The 21,939-nt window shown below is 39.7% G+C and overlaps 1 protein-coding gene across 1 annotated transcript in view; it reads left to right on the top strand.

The window, feature by feature from the left end:
- Positions 1 to 21,291, top strand: part of samd1b (sterile alpha motif domain containing 1b) — a 30,144-nt gene extending 8,853 nt beyond the window's left edge. The window contains exons 2-7 of the mRNA XM_079811688.1: positions 1,683 to 2,088; positions 4,836 to 4,918; positions 5,888 to 5,948; positions 8,165 to 8,255; positions 8,721 to 8,841; positions 18,354 to 21,291. Of these exons, the coding sequence (XP_079667814.1) occupies positions 1,683 to 2,088; positions 4,836 to 4,918; positions 5,888 to 5,948; positions 8,165 to 8,255; positions 8,721 to 8,841; positions 18,354 to 18,503 (912 nt within the window). The 3' untranslated portion in view covers positions 18,504 to 21,291. The remainder of the gene's footprint in view (positions 1 to 1,682; positions 2,089 to 4,835; positions 4,919 to 5,887; positions 5,949 to 8,164; positions 8,256 to 8,720; positions 8,842 to 18,353) is intronic.
- Positions 21,292 to 21,939: the final 648 nt, after the last annotated feature.

Here is a 21,939-nt window from a genome sequence, read left to right as displayed (position 1 = left end):
ACACACACACACTCACTCACTCACTCACACTCATACTTGCACACACACACACACACACTCATACTTACACACGCTCACACACACACACTCATACTTACACACGCTCACTTACACACGCTCACTCACACACACTCATACTTACACACGCTCACTCACACACACACTCATACTTACACACACACACACACACACACACACACACACACACACACACTCATACTTACACACGCTCACTCACACACACTCATACTTACACACACACACACACACACACACACACACACACACACACATACTTACACACACTCACTCACACACACACACACACACTCATACTTACACACGCTCACTCACACACACACACACACACACACACACTCATACTTACACACGCTCACTCATACTTACACACATTCACTCACACTCATACTTACACACATGCTCACTCACACACACTCATACTTACACACATGCTCACTCACACACTCATACTTACACAAGCTCACTCACGCACACTCATAGCCTACTTACACACATGCTCACTCACACACACATGCTCACTCACACACACTCACTCACTCACTCACTCACACTCATACTTACACACACTCACTCACTCACACTCATAGCCTACTTACACACATGCTCACTCACACACACATGCTCACTCACACACACTCACTCACTCACACTCATACTTACACACACTCACTCACACACACACACACACACACACACACACACTCATAGCCTACTTACACACATGCTCACTCACACACACACACACACACACACACACACACACACACACACACACACACACACACACACACACACACACACACACACTCATACTTACATGCTCACTACTCATAGCCTTCTTACACACATACTTACACACACACTCATACTTACACATACATTCACACACACTCATAGCCTACTTACACACAAGTTCACTCACACACCCATACTTACACACACACACACACACACACACACACACACACACACACACACACACACACACACACACACACACACACACACTCACTCACACTCATACTTACACACACTCACTCACACACACTCATAGCCTACTTACACACATGCTCACTCACACACACACACACACACACACATACGCACACACACACACACACATACACACACACTTACATGTTCACTACTCATAGCCTTCTTACACACATACTTACACACACACTCATACTTACACACATGCTCACTCACACACACTCATAGCCTTCTTACCCACATGCTCACAAACACACACACACGCACACACACACACACACACACACACACACACACATACTTACACACACACTCACTCACACTCATAGCCTACTTACACACATGCTCACTCACACACACTCATACTTACACACATGCTCACACACACACACACACACACACACACACACACACACACACACACACACACACACACACACACACACACACACAAACACACTTACATGCTCACTCACACACACACACACACACACACACACACAGCCGCTTGGTTTAAGGGGTGCACATCGTAACACTGCTTATTTGGCCTTTTTCCCATTTCGGTGTCATTTCGAGCGCGAATAGTTTTGTTCCCCTTATCACTCTAGAATAAAGTCACGGAAAGTGTGTGTCTGTTTGCTCGTCAGGAAGAGGTGAAGGAGGAAGAACGGATGGAGGTAGAGGGCGAGGAGAACGCCACAGAGGAAAACACAGCGGCCTCAGCCGAGGACGGGCCCAGCACCGCCACTGAAGGAGATCCTACAGGTGTCAAAACCGGCCCGGACCCGACGTCACCGGACACGGCGGTCACCGACCCACCACAGACGTCTGAGGGGAACCCGCTCGAGCCGCCCAACCAGGCCAACCAATCCAACCCATCCGACCAATCCAACCAATCCAACCCATCCGACCAATCCAACCAATCCAACCAATCTGACCAATCAAACCAGGCCAACCAATCCAACCAATCTGACCAATCCAACCAATCTGACCAATCCAACCAATCAAACCAGTGCTCTTTACAGCAGGACGAGGACGCGGGCGGAACTCAAGGTACCTTTTCTTTTTGTCCAAGCATGCCTAAAGTAGGATCAATTGTGTAAGATATGTTTTAACATGGCTTGTTAGAAAAATAAACTAATGCGAGATATATTCTCTGAACACAAACATCTTCAATAAGCCATTCTGCTTCTGTCGAGGGTTTGGGTAAACAAGACCTGAATATTGATGAAAACTGATAGTCTCAGCGTGTTCTGTAAATCACACTCCATTTCTTAGACACTACATCAGTTCGGATGAGTTTTCGGAGCACAATCTCCCTTAGTTTGGCTTCAACAAACTGATTCTCATTCAATTAAATTGGCCACACCCCACAGGAAGTTAGATCAGATTGACAGGAAGTGGGATTTATTGACTCAGAATAAAGTGCTGACCTCATACAGACCTTACAGAAGGTGAATCATAAACCATAAACTGGCTTTGAATAAGTTCAGCCCTTCTGGATCAGTGGACTCTCGGTCGCATCAGTCCACACTGTCAGTCTGCAGGTAATGAACACAGATGAGTGTGTGTGTGTGTGTGTCCGGTCATCTGCTGCCTCAGTAATGCCAGCGGGATGCCCAGAGACACACTCCGATCTCAGATGCCAGTTTTTGGGAAAGCCTAACTCTTGCCGTCAGTGTAATCAGAGCGAAGTGCTTTACCCAGAAGGCTTTGCAGCTGAAGTGAAGGTGTGCCCTGGGTGAGATGCTCAGGGAGTGTGTGTGGAAGGTATTTGTGTATGCATTGGAGGTTTTAAGTTGTGTTTTGGCTTTTCTGTGGAATATTTTCATTTGCTGCTTTATGCGGTAGCCAAGTAAAATAAACAAATAACTGTCCCACAGCTTCCAACACCAACTTCCCAAACTGTGCTCTGCCAAGAGCTGGGATTCAGTGCAAACTCTTCTTGTGTGTGTGTGTGTGTGTGTGTGTGTGTGTATGTGAGAGTGAGTGAGTGTCATTGAGTGTCATTGTGTGTGTGTGTGTGTGTGTGTGTGTGTGAGAGTGAGAGTGTCATTGTGTGTGTGTGTGTGTGTGTGAGAGTGTCATTGTGTGTGTGTGTGTGTGTGTGTGTGTGTGTGAGTGAGTGTCATTGTGTGTGTGTGTGTGTGTGTGTGAGTGAGTGTCATTGTGTGTGTGTGTGTGTGTGTGTGTGTGAGAGTGTCATTGTGTGTGTGTGTGTGTGTGTGTGTGTGTGTGTGTGTGTGTGTGTGTGTGTGTGTGTGTGTGTGAGTGAGTGTCATTGTGTGTGAGTGAGTGTCATTGTGTGTGTGTGAGTGTCATTGTGTGTGTGAGTGTCATTGTGTGTGTGTGTGTGTGTGTGTGTGTGTGTGTGTGTGTGTGTGTGTGAGTGAGTGTCATTGTGTGTGTGTGAGTGTCATTGTGTGTGTGAGTGTCATTGTGTGTGTGTGTGTGTGTGTGTGAGAGTGTCATTGTGTGTGTGTGTGTGTGTGTGTGTGTGTGTGTGTGTGTGAGAGTGTCATTGTGTGTGTGTGTGTGTGTGTGTGTGTGTGTGTGTGAGTGTCATTGTGTGTGTGAGTGTCATTGTGTGTGTGTGAGTGAGTGTCATTGTGTGTGTGTGTGAGTGTCATTGTGTGTGTGTGTGTGTGTGTGTGTGTGTGTGTGTGTGTGTGTGTGTGTGTGTGTGTCATTGTGTGTGTGTGTTTGTGTGAGTGAGTTTGTGGGTGCGTGTGCATGTATGTGTGTACGTACGTGAGTCTGTGCGTGTGTGAATTTGTGTTTGTGTGAGTGTGTGTCTAAGTGTGCAGTGTGTGTTTCTGTGTGAGTGAGCGAGTCTGTGTGTGAATTTGTATGTGTGTGTGTATGTGTGTGTGTGTGTGTGTAAGTGTGCAGTGTGTTTCTGTGTGAGTGAGCGAGTCTGTGTGTGAATTTGTATGTGTGTGTGTATGTGTGTGTGTGTGTGTGTAAGTGTGCAGTGTGTTTCTGTGTGTGGGCATATTTTTGTGAAATATCAGGACACAAATGTGTATAATGACATGGGTATTACAAAAAGAGGGTGAAATATGAGGACGTTCCCCATGTCCTCACTTTTCAAAATCACACAGAATGAGGTTTTTTACACAGAAAGTGAACTGCACAGTCTCCTGTGATTGGTAGGTTTAGGGGCAGTGTAGGAGGATAGAATATACAGTTTGTACGGTATAAAAACCATTACGCCTATGGAATGTCCCCACATTTCACAAAAACAAACATGTGTGTGTGTGTGTGTGTGTGTGTGTGTGTGTGTGTGTGTGTGTGTAAGTGTGCGGTGTGTTTCTGTTTTAGCAAGTGTGTGTGTGTGAGCGAGTGTGTGTTTTTTTTGTGAGTCTGAGTATGTGTTTATGTGAGTGAGTGTGTGAGCGAGTCTGTGTGTGTGTGTAAGTGTGCGGTGTGTTTCTGTGTTAGCGAGTGTGTGAGTGAGTGTGTGTGTGTGTGTGTGTGTGTGAGTGAGTGTGTGTTTCTGTGTGAGTCTGAGTATGTGTTTCTGTGAGTGTGTGCGAGTGTGTGAGTGTGTGTTTCTGTGTGTGTGTTGTGAGATTTGTCTTTAGCGCAGCTCTGAATGAATCTGTGAATGAATACAGACACAGGCTTCCCGCAGATGTGTGACAAATGTCTATATCTCAGTTTGAAATCTTGTGTCATAAGAATCTCTCTCTCTCTCTCTCTCTCTCTCTCTCTCTCTCTCTCTCTCTCTCTCTGTATCTCTCTCTCTCTCTCTCTCTCTCTCTCTCTCTCTCTCTCTCTCTCTCTCTCTCTTTCAGAGCAAACACTGTCTGTTGAGCCTGAGGATGCTGCTGATACTGAGAAAAGCACAGAGACGCCTGATCAACATCTCAGCATGGAGGTAATGACGGGCAGTGCAAAGTTTATTTAAACCTTTGATTTTTTTTTTTTTAAGTTGTGTTCTCCTGTCCCTGTTAGATGTGCAGAGAGCTGTGAGATCTGTAGCTGGACTTCATCCTGTAGAGTAGAAACTGTGTGTCTGCGTGTCCTGACATGCCAACAGGAGTGATTGGAAACCTGTTTGGAAATCATGTTTTTTTCACGATTCTCTTGCCATTAGAGCCACAGAGATCCCATCATTAACTTTTCAAATCTTTTCATTCAGCTGTCTGTCATTTCCAGTTTTTCCTGTTGTTTATACACCGGTCAGGCATAACATTATGAAGTGAGTAACACTGATGATCTCTTCATCAGCTGTTAGTGGGCGGGATATATTAGGCAGCAAGTGAACATTTTGTCCTCAGAGTTGACCCTAACCCTAAGCAGGAAACATGGGCAAGCGGAGGCAGTGATGCTTTGGGCAATGTTCTGCTGGGAAACCTTGGGTCCTGCCATCCATGTGGATGTTCCTTTGACATGTCCCACCGACCTAAGACCATGTCCAGCCTTTCATGGAGACGCTTTTCCCTGGTGGCTGTGGCTCTTTCAGCAGATAATGCGCCTGACACAAAGCAAAAATGGTTCAGGAATGGTTTGAGGAGCACAACAACGAGTTTGAGGCGTTGACTTGGCCTCCAAATTCCCCAGATCTCAATCCAATCGAGCATCTGTGGGATGTGCTGGACAAACAAGTCTGGTCCATGGAGGCCCCACCTCGTAACTTACAGGACATAAAGGATCTGCTGCTAACATCTTGGTGCCAGATACCACAGCACACCTTCAGGGGTCTAGTGGAGTCCATGCGTCGACGGGTCAGGGCCAGCAAAAGGGGGACCAACACAATATTAGGAAGGTCATAATGTTATGCCTGATCTGTGTATAGTCTCACTGAGGAAGTGGCTCAGTATTTTTCTCCCTCTTTCTCCTTTAGGATCAGCTGATCGTGATGTCAGAGACCGTAAAGGCTCCACCACCAATGCCTATAAGAACCTGTAAGTTGGAGACTTTCTGATTGAGTGTCTTCATATCTTCATGAGCTCGTGTGTGTGTGTTTTGTGTGTGTGTGTGTTAATATATTGTTGTGCCAGCTAATGTCACTCTGCATGTTTGAGTGTTTATGGACATAACCGTGTGTATTCTGTTGTGTTTGTTTTTTAATATTGGTGTGTGATGTCATTCTGTGTCTTTTGTGTAGTTATTTTGTGTGAATTTAGATTGTGAGTGTAGATTTTATCAAATAAATTCATACTTTTTATTCAGCAAGGATGCATTAACTGCTTTAAGTGATAATGTTAAGTTGGTTACAAACAGCTGTGTGTGTGTGTGTGTGTTAATGTGTTGTTTAGTGTGTATTTTGGTTACATACAGCTGTGTGTGTGTGTGTGCGAGTGTGTTAATGTGTTGTTTAGTGTGTATTTTGGTTACATACAGCTGTGTGTGTGTGTGTGCGAGTGTGTTAATGTGTTGTTTAGTGTGTATTTTGGTTACATACAGCTCTGTGTGTGTGTGTGTGTTAATGTGTTGTTTAGTGTGTATTTTGGTTACATACAGCTGTGTGTGTGTGTGTGTGAGTGTGTTAATGTGTTGTTTAGTGTGTATTTTGGTTTCATACAGCTGTGTGTGTGTGTGCGAGTGTGTTAATGTGTTGTTTAGTGTGTATTTTGGTTACATACAGCTGTGTGTGTGTGTGTGCGAGTGTGTTAATGTGTTGTTTAGTGTGTATTTTGGTTACATACAGCTGTGTGTGTGTGTGTGTGTTAATGTGTTGTTTAGTGTGTATTTTGGTTACATACAGCTGTGTGTGTGTGTGTGTGAGTGTGTTAATGTGTTGTTTAGTGTGTATTTTGGTTTCATACAGCTGTGTGTGTGTGTGCGAGTGTGTTAATGTGTTGTTTAGTGTGTATTTTGGTTACATACAGCTGTGTGTGTGTGTGCGAGTGTGTTAATGTGTTGTTTAGTGTGTATTTTGGTTACATACAGCTCTGTGTGTGTGTGTGTGTTAATGTGTTGTTTAGTGTGTATTTTGGTTACATACAGCTGTGTGTGTGTGTGTGTGTGTGTGTGAGTGTGTTAATGTGTTGTTTAGTGTGTATTTTGGTTACATACAGCTGTGTGTGTGTGTGTGTGAGTGTGTTAATGTGTTGTTTAGTGTGTATTTTGGTTTCATACAGCTGTGTGTGTGTGTGAGTGTGTTAATGTGTTGTTTAGTGTGTATTTTGGTTTCATACAGCTGTGTGTGTGTGTGAGTGTGTTAATGTGTTGTTTAGTGTGTATTTTGGTTTCATACAGCTGTGTGTGTGTGTGTGTGTGTGTGTGTGTGTGTGTGTGTGTGTGTGTGTGTGTGTGTAGTGTGTTAATGTGTTGTTTAGTGTGTATTTTGGTTTCATACAGCTTTGTGTGTGTGTGTCTGTGTGTGTGTGTTAATGTGTTGTTTAGTGTGTATTTTGGTTTCATACAGCTGTGTGTGTGTGTGTGTGTGTGTGAGAGAGTGTGTTAATGTGTCGTTTAGTGTGTATTTTTGTTTCATACAGCTGTGTGTGTGTGTGTGTGAGAGAGAGTGTGTTAATGTGTCGTTTAGTGTGTATTTTTGTTTCATACAGCTGTGTGTGTGTGTGTGAGAGAGAGTGTGTTAATGTGTTGTTTAGTGTGTATTTTGGTTTCATACAGCTGTGTGTGTGTGTGTGTGTGTGTGTGTGTTAATGTGTTGTTTAGTGTGTATTTTGGTTTCATACAGCTGTGTGTGTGTGAGTGTGTTAATGTGTTGTTTAGTGTGTATTTTGATTTCATACAGCTGTGTGTGTGTGTGTGTGTGTGTGTGAGTGTGTTAATGTGTTGTTTAGTGTGTATTTTGGTTTCATACAGCTGTGTGTGTGTGTGTGTGAGAGAGAGTGTGTTAATGTGTCGTTTAGTGTGTATTTTGGTTTCATACAGCTGTGTGTGTGTGTGTGTGTGAGAGAGAGAGTGTGTTAATGTGTTGTTTAGTGTGTATTTTGGTTTCATACAGCTGTGTGTGTGTGTGTGTGTGAGAGAGAGAGTGTGTTAATGTGTTGTTTAGTGTGTATTTTGGTTTCATACAGCTGTGTGTGTGTGTGTGTGTGTGTGTGTGTGTGTGTGTGTGTGAGTGTGTTAATGTGTTGTTTAGTGTGTATTTTGGTTTCATACAGCTGTGTGTGTGTGTGTGTGTGTGTGTGTGTGTGTGTGTGTTCAGGCTTTAAGCTGGAGATGGGAGTGTCGTCGTGTCTGCTGACTCCCTCCGCCTCACCAGGAGCAGCTGAAGAACGAGGGATGAATGAAGGAATGTGAGTATCATGAGAGAGAGAGAGAGAGAGAGAGAGAGAGAGAGAGAGAGAGAGAGAGAGAGAGAGAGAGAGAGAGAGAGAGAGAGAGAGAGAGAGAGAGAGAGAGAGAGAGAGAGAGAGAGAGAGAGAGAGAGAGAGAGAGAGAGAGAGAGAGAGAGAGAGAGAGAGAGAGAGAGAGAGAGAGAGAGAGAGAGAGAGAGAGAGAGAGAGAGAGAGAGAGAGAGAGAGAGAGAGAGAGAGAGAGAGAGAGAGAGAGAGAGAGAGAGAGAGAGAGAGAGAGAGAGAGAGAGAGAGAGAGAGAGAGAGAGAATAACGACCAGGCTTTGTTTGTGGGGAGAAGAACAGTCTCAGTGAAAGACAGCTGCTCTTCTATCAGGCAGAAGTGAATCTCAGAGACAGCGACTGAAGTCTGAGAGCTGTCATTGGGTCTTGATGAGCTTGTGTTTGTCTGTGTGTGTGTGTCAGCGTTGGCTGTGTGAAGGCGGAGTGCGGTGGCTTGAGCCCGCTGGACTGGAGCGTAGCGGACGTGGCCAGCTACTTCACCGCCGCCGGCTTCCCGGAGCAGGCGCTGGCCTTCAGGACGCAGGTGCGCTCAGCTCAACTACACACGCCTCCAGACAGACATGTGTATATTGTGGTGTGACGATATGTACAGATATAGAGCTAGTTTTATCCAAGGCTCAGCTCACTGTATTCATAAGGTATAAATTCGGTCATTAATTACTCATTCTCTTGTCGTTTCGAACCTATACGATTTTTGTTTGATTTCCAAACAGAAATGATGTTTTTTATGAAACCTGAGAGATTTCTGACCCTCCATTCTTCTAAAACGAAAAAAAAAAGATCCAAAGAAATGTCATAAAGGCATCGTAAAAATAACGAACCCAGTGTCTAACCCAAATCCCAGTCTTCTGAAGAGACACGACGGCTTTGTGATGAACACGCATGCTGTAGTGCACAAACGCTGGACAAAACAACATGAGAGTAAACAGAGGCAGAAGGAACATTTTTGGGATTAGTCATTTTTAGCCCTATCCGTAATAGTTTCCCGTGGGGTCATAAGGTATCTTCATCATTGTCAGGGGCTAGTTGGTGATTTTATTGCCATCCGGATCCAGAATGTCCGTGTTTTTCTCCCACCCCCCCATAACAATCCCCGGCCGAATGACGTACTGTCTCATGGTCATTTAATTGCCGTCCAAATCCACATCTCTGAGTTTAATCCTTTTTGACCCCTGCGGAGCACCGTACAATAACTGTTGCGCTTCACTGTCATTTGCTTTCCACTGTCACACTTTTATTACAGAAATGCTTGAGTATTTAACTCAAGTATTTAAAAACCCCTTAACTTTTTGAGAATACACATGAAAATGCACTATCCAAACTTAAAGGGCTGTAATTCAAGAATGCTTTGGAATATCGACTAAAGTTTGGTCTCGTTTTAAAGAAGACACTCTGCAGATTATTGATTTAAAGCGACTCAAAATATGAAAGTATGAGAGTTATGGAAGTTTAAATTTACTGTAAATGAAAAATACTGTACTAAATATTTTTATTTCATATAAAACAAATATTTTACAAAAAAGAATTTACTCTAAAATTACTATAAAATCAAAGCCATATGTCTAACCAAGTTTGAAGTTCGAATTTGAAGTTGATATCACAAAAATTGAAGTCCCCATGAGATGTTGTTTAGGCGCTGTACCACAAAACAGCCACCGGGTGTCATTCAAATTCCATTTATTGTTGTTTTGATGCATTTTCCTGTAAATTTCTGTCCAAATATCACTTCCATCACAAAACGGTCACCAAATATGGACCCTTGAGACTCAGACCTTTCCGACAATATGTGTTTTGTCGAGATTTGAAAAGATTTTGAATATAAAGTAGTTAAAATAATTGTTGTAATATGAAACATGACGCCGCCCACTAGGGGAGGAGCCCACTAGAATAATTTAGAGTAACGTTTCCATGGTAACACAATGTCCGATTTCAAAACGGTTTTCACAGGATGAATTTTGAGTTTGTAAGCTTTCAAATGATACCTAATTTATGATAATTACTCAAAAATATGATACGAAAAAAAGGCGATCAAAGAAAGAGCACCAGGCGTCCCACCTGTGGGACGGTGACAGTTCATCACCGCTCCACCTCAGCCAACAAAAAGGAGAAAGAGGAAAAAAAGCCTGTAAACACTTGAAATGGGCTGTTAATGTGGCAGCAATATATATGCAATACAATTTTAGAATATGTATTAGCTTTATACAATCACACTATATTGCCAAAAGAGTTTTGGGACGCCTGCCTTTACATTTACATGAACTTCAATGCCATCCTATTCTCAATCCGTAGGGTTTAATATGTAGTTGGCCCAGCCTTTGCAGCTCTAACAGCTTCAGCTCTTCTGGGAAGCTTTCCTCAGGTTTAGGAGTGTGTTTATGGGGATTCTTCTAGAAGCGCATGTGTGAGGTCAGGCACTGATGTTGGACGAGAAGGCCTGGCTCTCAGTCTCTGCTCTAATTCATCCCAAAGGTGTTCTATCGTGTTGAGGTCAGGACTCAAGTTCCTCCACACCAAACTCACTCCTCATGTCTTTATGTAGACGCTTTGTGCACTGGTCAGTCATGCTGGGACAGGAAGGGGCCGTCCCCAAACTCTTCCCACAAAAGTGGGAGCATGAAATTGTCCAAAATGTCTTGGTGAAGCATTAAGAGTTCCTGTCACTGGAACTAAGGGGCCAACCCCTGAAAAACAACCCCACACCATAATCCCCCCTCCACCAAACTGTACACTTGGCACAATGCAGTCAGCCAAGTCCCGTTCTCCTGGCAACCGCCAAACCCAGACTCGCCCATGGGATTGTCAGACAGAGAAGCGTGATTGGTCACTCAGAGAACACGTCTCCACTGCTCTAGAGTCCAGTGGCGGCACACTTTACCCCACTGCATCCCACGCTTTGCATTGCACTTGGTGATGTAAGGCTTGGATGAGCTGCTCGGCCATGGAAACCCATTCCATGAAGCTCTACACACTGATCTTGAGCTCATCTGAAGGCCACAGGAGTTTGGAGATCTCTATTGACTCTGCAGAAAGTTGGCGACTTCTGTGTGCCTCAGCATGCGCTGACCCCGCTCTGTGATCTCAGTTGCTGTTGTTCCCAATCACTTCCACTTTGTTATAACACCACTAACAGTTGAGTGTGGAATATTTAGTATAGTATTTGGACTTATTGCACAGGTGTCCACCGATCACGGCCCCACGCTTGAGCTCCTGAGAGCGGCCCATTCTCTCTCACTAATGTGTGTAGAAGCGAACACACACACACACACACACTCCTGAGAGCGGCCCATTCTCTCTCTCTGATGTGTGTAGAAGCGTCTGCAGGCCTAGAGCTTGAGTTATACACCTGTGGCCATGAAGGGACTAAACACCTGAACTCAGTGATTTGTAGAGGTGTCCCAATACTTTTGTCAATATAGTGTATATACATTAGAAATATAAACCAAGCAACTTTATGTTTACCTCATGTAAATAAGAGGCTGAATTAACTTATTTTCCACTGATTTCCATATTTTTAAATGACATCCATCATTCTGAGATTAAATGCAAGACAGAAAACCGTTTCAGATATAGTGCGTCTAGCTCATAGACTAGTGTCCGTCATAGATGTGTATGCCCCATTCGACCTCTCCAGGCACGTCGACGCGCCGCCATTTTACAACGGTTCCCTGCTCTTAAAAATGGTTTAAAACTGTGATGTTGATAATTTTATGACGGTTTTTTTAGGATGATTTTTGAGAGTTTAAAGCTACACTGTGTAACTTTTTTAGTTTATTCTTAGCTAAAAACACTTGGTTCTTTCTAAAATATATGTGCTCATTAATGTATATTTACTTCTTTCAAGTAATAAAGTATTCTCGTAAGTTTATAATATGCCATTGTAAATACATACGGGTGAGGGTTCGAGCGGGTCGCCATGTTGCCCCTCCATCTTGAAAGTACATTAGCCAAAGAGGGACATACCCAAAAATTCAAGCTTCGCCTTTGGCGTTTTAACACTCGATGGCACCGTGTCGAATGTGGACGAGGTCGCCATGCTAATCTTGGACTAAATCAGCCACCGTAGGAGTTAAAACGAAATCGGAATTGAGAGGAACAGAAACTAATATTCACTGGATGGTCATATACAAGTTCACCACTAGATGGGGGAAAATATCACACAGTGTAGCTTTAAGCTTTCAGATAATATCTATGATGATGACTTAAAACATGGGTTGAATAAATAGGCTATATTGATGTTTATTAAACACATTACTAGCTAATTTATTACTATTTTGATCATTTATTGACTTTGATGGCTGACTGGTTGATGGTTTATGATTTCTTTCCAATGAATTGGTTTATAACGAGTTCCCTGCGTTCATTAAACGCTGAGCAATGTGTCTGTCGGGTTCTCTGATGGTCAACATTAATGATATTAAGAAAATGTAAAGATCTGTGACCAATATATTTTAGAATATGCAGAATTATCTACCATTAATGATAAACTAAATCCTAACAGTCTATTGCTGCCATTGCAGTCTACTGTATAGATATTAATTTCATACATGCTTGTGTATAACTACGGTTGCAGACGCACAGGCAACATTTGAAAATTCACAAAGTGCGTTCACGCTCTGACCGTACGGAAATGGCGGACGGCTAACGTATAGCGGCCCATAGCAACAGTCACTAATGGGGCATCTACGTATACACATGTTTTTATTTTTATTGACAAAAAACAGCAAAATACAAAACTCTCGTAGGGGAAAGAGAGTATACACACCCAAAATGTAGTCAAAATACAAAAGTGAATAACTAAACAGAAAACAACAACAGACCAATAAAAAAAAAGAAAAAAAAGAAAGGGGCTATTTATAAACACAATTCTGACTTTATATCACACAATTCTGACTTTATAAACACAATTCTGACTTTATAAACACAATTCTGACTTTATATCACACAATTCTGACTTTATAAACACAATTCTGACTTTATATCACACAATTCTGACTTTATAAACACAATTCTGACTTTATAAACACAATTCTGACTTTATATCACACAATTCTGACTTTATAAACACAATTCTGACTTTATATCACACAATTCTGACTTTATAAACACAATTCTGACTTTATATCACACAATTCTGACTTTATAAACACAATTCTGACTTTATATCACACAATTCTGACTTTATAAACACAATTCTGACTTTATATCACACAATTCTGACTTTATAAACACAATTCTGACTTTATAAACACAATTCTGACTTTATATCACACAATTCTGACTTTATAAACACAATTCTGACTTTATATCACACAATTCTGACTTTATATCACACAATTCTGACTTTATATCACACAATTCTGACTTTATATCTCACAATTCTGACTTTATAAACACAATTCTGACTTTATATCACACAATTCTGACTTTATATCACACAATTCTGACTTTATATCACACAATTCTGACTTTATATCACACAATTCTGACTTTATATCACACAATTCTGACTTTATAAACACAATTCTGACTTTATATCACACAATTCTGACTTTATAAACACAATTCTGACTTTATATCACACAATTCTGACTTTATAAACACAATTCTGACTTTATATCACACAATTCTGCCTTTATATCACACAATTCTGACTTTATAAACACAATTCTGACTTTATATCACACAATTCTGACTTTATATCACACAATTCTGACTTTATAAACACAATTCTGACTTTATATCACACAATTCTGACTTTATATCACACAATTCTGACTTTATAAACACAATTCTGACTTTATATCACACAATTCTGACTTTATATCACACAATTCTGACTTTATATCACACAATTCTGACTTTATATCACACAATTCTGACTTTATAAACACAATTCTGACTTTATATCACACAATTCTGACTTTATATCACACAATTCTGACTTTATAAACACAATTCTGACTTTATATCACACAATTCTGACTTTATATCACACAATTCTGACTTTATAAACACAATTCTGACTTTATATCACACAATTCTGACTTTATAAACACAATTCTGACTTTATATCACACAATTCTGACTTTATATCACACAATTCTGACTTTATAAACACAATTCTGACTTTATATCACACAATTCTGACTTTATAAACACAATTCTGACTTTATATCACACAATTCTGACTTTATAAACACAATTCTGACTTTATATCACACAATTCTGACTTTATATCACACAATTCTGACTTTATAAACACAATTCTGACTTTATATCACACAATTCTGACTTTATAAACACAATTCTGACTTTATATCACACAATTCTGACTTTATAAACACAATTCTGACTTTATATCACACAATTCTGACTTTATACACACAATTCTGACTTTATATCACACAATTCTGACTTTATATCACACAATTCTGACTTTATAAACACAATTCTGACTTTATATCACACAATTCTGACTTTATAAACACAATTCTGACTTTATATCACACAATTCTGACTTTATAAACACAATTCTGACTTTATATCACACAATTCTGACTTTATATCACACAATTCTGACTTTATAAACACAATTCTGACTTTATATCACACAATTCTGACTTTATAAACACAATTCTGACTTTATATCACACAATTCTGACTTTATAAACACAATTCTGACTTTATATCACACAATTCTGACTTTATATCACACAATTCTGACTTTATATCACACAATTCTGACTTTATAAACACAATTCTGACTTTATATCACACAATTCTGACTTTATAAACACAATTCTGACTTTATATCACACAATTCTGACTTTATACACACAATTCTGACTTTATATCACACAATTCTGACTTTATATCACACAATTCTGACTTTATAAACACAATTCTGACTTTATATCACACAATTCTGACTTTATATCACACAATTCTGACTTTATACACACAATTCTGACTTTATAAACACAGTTCAAATCTGACTATCACACAATTCTGACTTTATATCACACAATTCTGACTTTATAAACACAATTCTGACTTTATACACACAATTCTGACTTTATACACACAGTTCAAATCTGACTATCACACAATTCTGACTTTATATCACACAATTCTGACTTTATACACACAATTCTGACTTTATATCACACAATTCTGACTTTATACACACAATTCTGACTTTATACACACAATTCTGACTTTATATCACACAATTCTGACTTTATACACACAATTCTGACTTTATATCACAATTCTGACTTTATACACACAATTCTGACTTTATATCACAATTCTGACTTTATACACACAATTCTGACTTTATATCACACAATTCTGACTTTATATCACACAATTCTGACTTTATACACACAATTCTGACTTTATATCACACAAGTCTGACTTTATATCACACAATTCTGACTTTATATCACACAAGTCTGACTTTATATCACACAATTCTGACTTTATATCACACAAGTCTGACTTTATATCACACAATTCTGACTTTATATCACACAATTCTGACTTTATATCACACAATTCTGACTTTATACACACAATTCTGACTTTATATCACACAATTCTGACTTTATACACACAATTCTGACTTTTTACACACAGTTCAAATCTGACTATCACACAATTCTGACTTTATATCACACAATTCAAATCTGACTATCACACAATTCTGACTTTATACACACAATTCTGACTTTATATCACACAATTCTGACTTTATACACACAATTCTGACTTTATATCACACAATTCTGACTTTATATCACACAATTCTGACTTTATACACACAATTCTGACTTTATATCACACAATTCTGACTTTATACACACAATTCTGACTTTATATCACACAATTCTGACTTTATATCACACAATTCTGAGTTTATATCACACAATTCTGACTTTATACACACAATTCTGACTTTTTACACACAGTTCTGACTTTATACACACAATTCTGACTTTTTACACACAGTTCTGACTTTTTACACACAGTTCAAATCTGACTATCACACAATTCTGACTTTATACACACAATTCAATTCTGACTTTTTACACACAGTTCAAATCTGACTATCACACAATTCTGACTTTATACACACAATTCTGACTTTATATCACACAATTCTGACTTTATAAACACAATTCTGACTTTATAAACACAATTCTGACTTTATATCACACAATTCTGACTTTATACACACAATTCAATTCTGACTTTATACACACAATTCTGACTTTTTACACACAGTTCAAATCTGACTATCACACAACTCTGGCTTTATACACGCAATTCTGACTTTATACACACAATTCAAATCTGACTATCACACAACTCTGGCTTTATACACACAATTCTGACTTTATACACACAATTCTGACTTTTTACACACAGTTCAAATCTGACTATCACACAATTCTGACTTTATACACACAATTCTGACTTTATACACACAATTCTGGCTTTATATCACACAATTCAAATCTGACTATCACACAACTCTGGCTTTATACACACGATTCTGACTTTATACACACAATTCTGACTTTTTACACACAGTTCTGACTTTTTACACACAGTTCAAATCTGACTATCACACAATTCTGACTTTATACACACAAATCTGACTTTATACACACAATTCTGGCTTTATATCACACAATTCAAATCTGACTATCACACAACTCTGGCTTTATACACACAATTCTGACTTTATACACACAATTCTGACTTTTTACACACAGTTCTGACTTTTTACACACAGTTCAAATCTGACTATCACACAATTCTGACTTTATACACACAATTCTGACTTTATACACACAATTCTGGCTTTATATCACACAATTCAAATCTGACTATCACACAACTCTGGCTTTATACACACAATTCTGACTTTATATACGCAATTCTGACTTTATACACTACGTATACACATCTATGGTGTCCGTGACGTCACCCATAGGATTCTGAAGAGCAGTTTTGAATAATTCACCCCCTCACAGTCGTCACGAAGGGCAAAATTAGCCGTATAGACCAAAACCACAATTTGTCCCAGACTGTAAACATGTTTTTTGGGCATTTTAAAGGTCCCGTTTTTCGTGTTTTTTTGAAGCTTTGATTGTGTTTACAGTGTGCAATATAACATGTGTTCATGTTTCGCGTGTAAAAAAACAGTATTTTTCACACAATTTACTGATCTGTATACTGCTTTTTCACTTTTTTTTTCACTGTCCTCAAAACGGCTTGAAAGATTTCCCTGTTCTATGAAGTCCCTCCTTCAGAAACACGTAACGAGTTCTGATTGTGCCAGCGGTTCCCGTGTTGTGATTCGACAGCAGCTTAGCGCACGCAGAGCGCACGTTACCGGAAAGGTCACGCCTCTCACCATAACGGGGATGCATGCGCTCAATGATCTCTAAGTACAGCGTCCCTGGGAAAGCCAAACAAAGGTGACTTGACTCCGGGATGAATATAACAGCGTCTCGACGACATGGCGACAAACACACTATACAAACGCAACCGAACGCAACACTTCCTATTCTCCACGCGGGAGCAACAAGACCACGCCCCCTTTTTCGCGTACTCTTGTGGGCGGAGGTTAGTCGACAAACTGTTCTACTGACGTCAGTAAAGCAGGAAGTACAGGGATGTAGTCCAAACCGGCCGTTCGCTGTAGGCTTTGAAAGGGAACTTCTGTTAAATAAAATATCTCGCTTGGCATTGAACTTTGAGCTTTATAATTTTACAGGTATTATTTATGCTCTAACAGCAACATTACACACTAACTAAAGTTTGAAAAATGGAATCACGAAGAACAGGACCTTTAACATGAGCTCCATGAGATTCTGCTCCTTCTGGAGTCTGTCTCTAGTGGCCAGTCCATGAACTGCAGTTTAAGTCACTTCCGTATTTGCTTCAAGAGAAGCTGCGGGAGGTTAGCGTCCTATTTTCAAACGGATTTAAATAAATACTCTGAATCTGTGTTCCTGACAGGAGATTGACGGGAAGTCCCTCCTTCTAATGCAGAGGAATGATGTGCTGACAGGCCTGTCAATCAGACTTGGCCCCGCCCTAAAGATCTACGAACGACACGTGAAGGTTCTGCAGAGGACCCATTTCCAAGACGACGAGGCTTTCTGCTGATATACACACACACACACACACACACACACACACACACACACACACCATATACCAAGAGATTGTACATGACAAAGCAACTCGCATGTACATTTAAAAACATTCCTGAACAGGAAACATTTCTTTTTCCCCTCACACGCATAATCGCACATACAAATGTATATATCGTTTTTTTTTCAAATGGCACGGAGAGAATAAAAAGAGTTTCTTTTCTGAGAAGCGACGAGTTAATGCCGCTCTGATGGACGCCACTGTTTGTGACCTTTGACCCTGGATTGATTTCATCTTCTGCAGAACTTCTTCAGTCCACTAGAGGGCAGAACATCTTTCTTTTTTTATCACCTCACTGGTTTCAAAATTGCCATTGAGACCAAATAAAGGCTGGATGGGATGGTTCAAAAGGCCCTCCAATGTAAACAAAAAAAAACTGTCTGGTTACAGTTTGAGAGACGTCTGATTGGCTATCTCGACTCTTTTGCAATGACACTGATACCCTCGTCTTCCTGCATTCCTTCGCCCCGCCCCATGACATTCTAAATCGGAACTTGGACCTTCCGAATGTTCCGTCATTGCACTCAATAAAGTGGGCGCACCTCACAGAGGATTTCCCTTTAAAGCCCGCAAGACTTTGACTCCTTTAATCTGGGATTTGCCAGCCATATCATGTCATATCATCATCATCGTGGCCCCACGTGCGGAATATCAGTAACTTTTGTAAATATCAATCCATGTGTTGAGGTGAAGTCCAAGTTTGCGACGCAATGAAGATTCGTCCTTCACCAGCGGTCGGAGAATGTGTCCGAATGTCCTCAAATGCACAGAGAGCCCCGGAAAAACATGCAGCTCTTCACAGTTTTGTAATATACTGGATGTAAATACCATCACTGTTGTCGGATATGATGGGAACTGAGACAGAAAGAGTGTGTGTCAAACAATCAAATAACAATCGGGTGTGGAAACGGGACGGTTGCTGATCCGTCCCCTTCAGAAACCCGGAATGAGTTTGCTCTGTGCAATAGGTCGATCTGATCTCAGATTGCAGGTGTTCTGCCTGACAATTGTAGCACCTCAAATTCCTGTCCATTTATTTATTTCTTTGTATGTTTGTTTATAAAATAGTATCTTCGTGTTTTTATGGCGTTTATGACTCCCTGTCTAACATGCGCCGAGATTGGTCGGATGTTGTCTTAAAGGGACAGGGCACCCAAAAATCATTTACTCACCCTTGTGTTGTTCCAAACCTGTGTCTGTTGAACCCAAAAGAAGATGTGTTGTTCGTAACCAGCTACTAGTAGGGAAAGATATACTGTGGAAGTCAATGTCTGGTTACGAACAACACATCTTTTCGGTTTAACAGACACAGGTTTTGAACAACATGAGGGTGAGTCGATGATTTTTGGGTGCACTGTCCCTTTAAGACGACATAAAAAGCTGGAACTCGTTGCAAATGTTGATCATGCCTCCATGACGAAGCTCTTTTAGTTACTGATGTAGAATGCCAATGAACCCTTAACAAAATTACAAATGTCCTCAAAGAAAGGAAATGTCACGAAACATAAAAGAGAGCGCTGGTTTTAGACCAGAAGTCTGGTTTGCCAGCAGAGGGAGGCATAGATACACACATGTCTGGGTATGGCAAGCCACTTTGGCTTTTATTCATTCCCGGGATATGAATTATTGATATTATCAATTACGTTTTCACTAGTTAAAATGATCACTCTTGATAACACAAACTGGATTTGAATGGCTATTTTTGTCAGTAATTTAATTTCTACTAGTGCAAACTCTAATTCTTGATATCTGTGATTGTATTTGCACTAGTTAAATATCACCATAGGCTGCCATTCAAATTCAGTTGTTGATATCAAGAACCGATTTCTTACTGATTTCTCAGCTTTTGTATTTCTTACTTGTAAAAGTATAATTTTTGTTGTAAGTTTGTATTGTTATGCGTAAAAATATACATTCCTGATATCAAGAACTCCATTTTCACCAGCTGAAATGTTCATTCTTGATATAAATCCATTTCAACATGTTACATTTGGCATGTCTGATTTCTGAAAATGTATTTGTGATATTAATAATTCATAATTTCATATATCTAAAATGTTTTACTTACTAGTGACAATCAAATGATTGATATCAAAATTAAAATGTGTACTAGTATCAATTCAGTGGTTGATATCAAGAACAGTCATTTGCACTATAACCACTAAATGATTGATATTAAAAATAGGATTTTTTTTTGTAAGAATTGTATGATATATGAAATTTCAACTAGTAAAAAATCAGTTCTTTATGTCAAAAATTGAATTTGAATGGATCCTATGGTGACATTTAACTAATGAAAATACAATCACAGATATCAAGATTAATCATTTTTAAAATTTAAAAATGTTACTAGTGGAAATGATTCTTGGAGCCCGATCACACGAAAATGTGTATAAATAATATGAGTGTGCAATGTCGTGAAATGTGCATATGGTACGCACTTTATTATCCAATTTCTGATATCAAAAATAAGCATTTTAACTAGTGAAAACTATAATTCTTGATATATGTGATTGTATTTCAACATGACGCATTTGGCATTTCTGATTTCTGAAAATGTATTTGTGATATTAATAATTAGGAGTGATTTCAGATATCTAAAATGACTTTCTTACTAGTGACAATCAAATTATTGACATGAAAATTAACATTTTTACTAGTATCACTTCAATGGTTGATATCAAGAACAGTCTGAACAGTTCTGATACCTGAACAGTCAAAATGTTGCACTTGTAACCACAAAAAAAAAAAAATTTCTTCATAAAATCATAATTTCATAAAACAATTATGATTTTTACTAGTAAGAACACTAGTATTCGTAATACTAGTATATATACTTTTTACTCGTATTTAGCAACACCATAGCAACCACCCAGAACACCCTAGCAACCGCCTAGCAACACCATAGCAACCACCCTACTCTCTAAAAAATGCTGGGTTAAAAACAACCCAAGTTGGGTTGAAAATGGACAAACCCAGCAGTTGGGTTGTCTTAAGCAAAAATGTAACCCAACCACTGGGTTAAAACAACCCAATTGCTGGGTTTGTCCATTTTCAACCCAACTTGGGTTGTTTTTAACCCAGCATTTTTTAGAGTGTAGCAACTGCCTAACAACACCCTAGCCACCACCATGAATACATTAGCAACCGCTTATCAAGACCCTAGCAACCAACCAGGCTACCCAAGCAACACCATAGCAACCACCCAGAACACCTTACACTTTAAAAAAAGCAATTGGGTTGTTTTAACCCAGTGAATGGGTAATTTTAACCCAGCAGTTGGGTTAAATATTTGCTTGAAACAACCCAATTGCTGCAACTTGGGTTGTTTTTAACCCAGCATTTTTTTTGTGTGTGTAACAAACGCCTAGAAACACCCTAGCAACCG

This window comes from Gobio gobio, assembly GCF_949357685.1.
Source record: "Gobio gobio genome assembly, chromosome: 3".
Taxonomy (NCBI): Eukaryota; Metazoa; Chordata; class Actinopteri; order Cypriniformes; family Gobionidae; genus Gobio; species Gobio gobio.
This window is presented reverse-complemented; position numbering and strand designations above follow the sequence as displayed.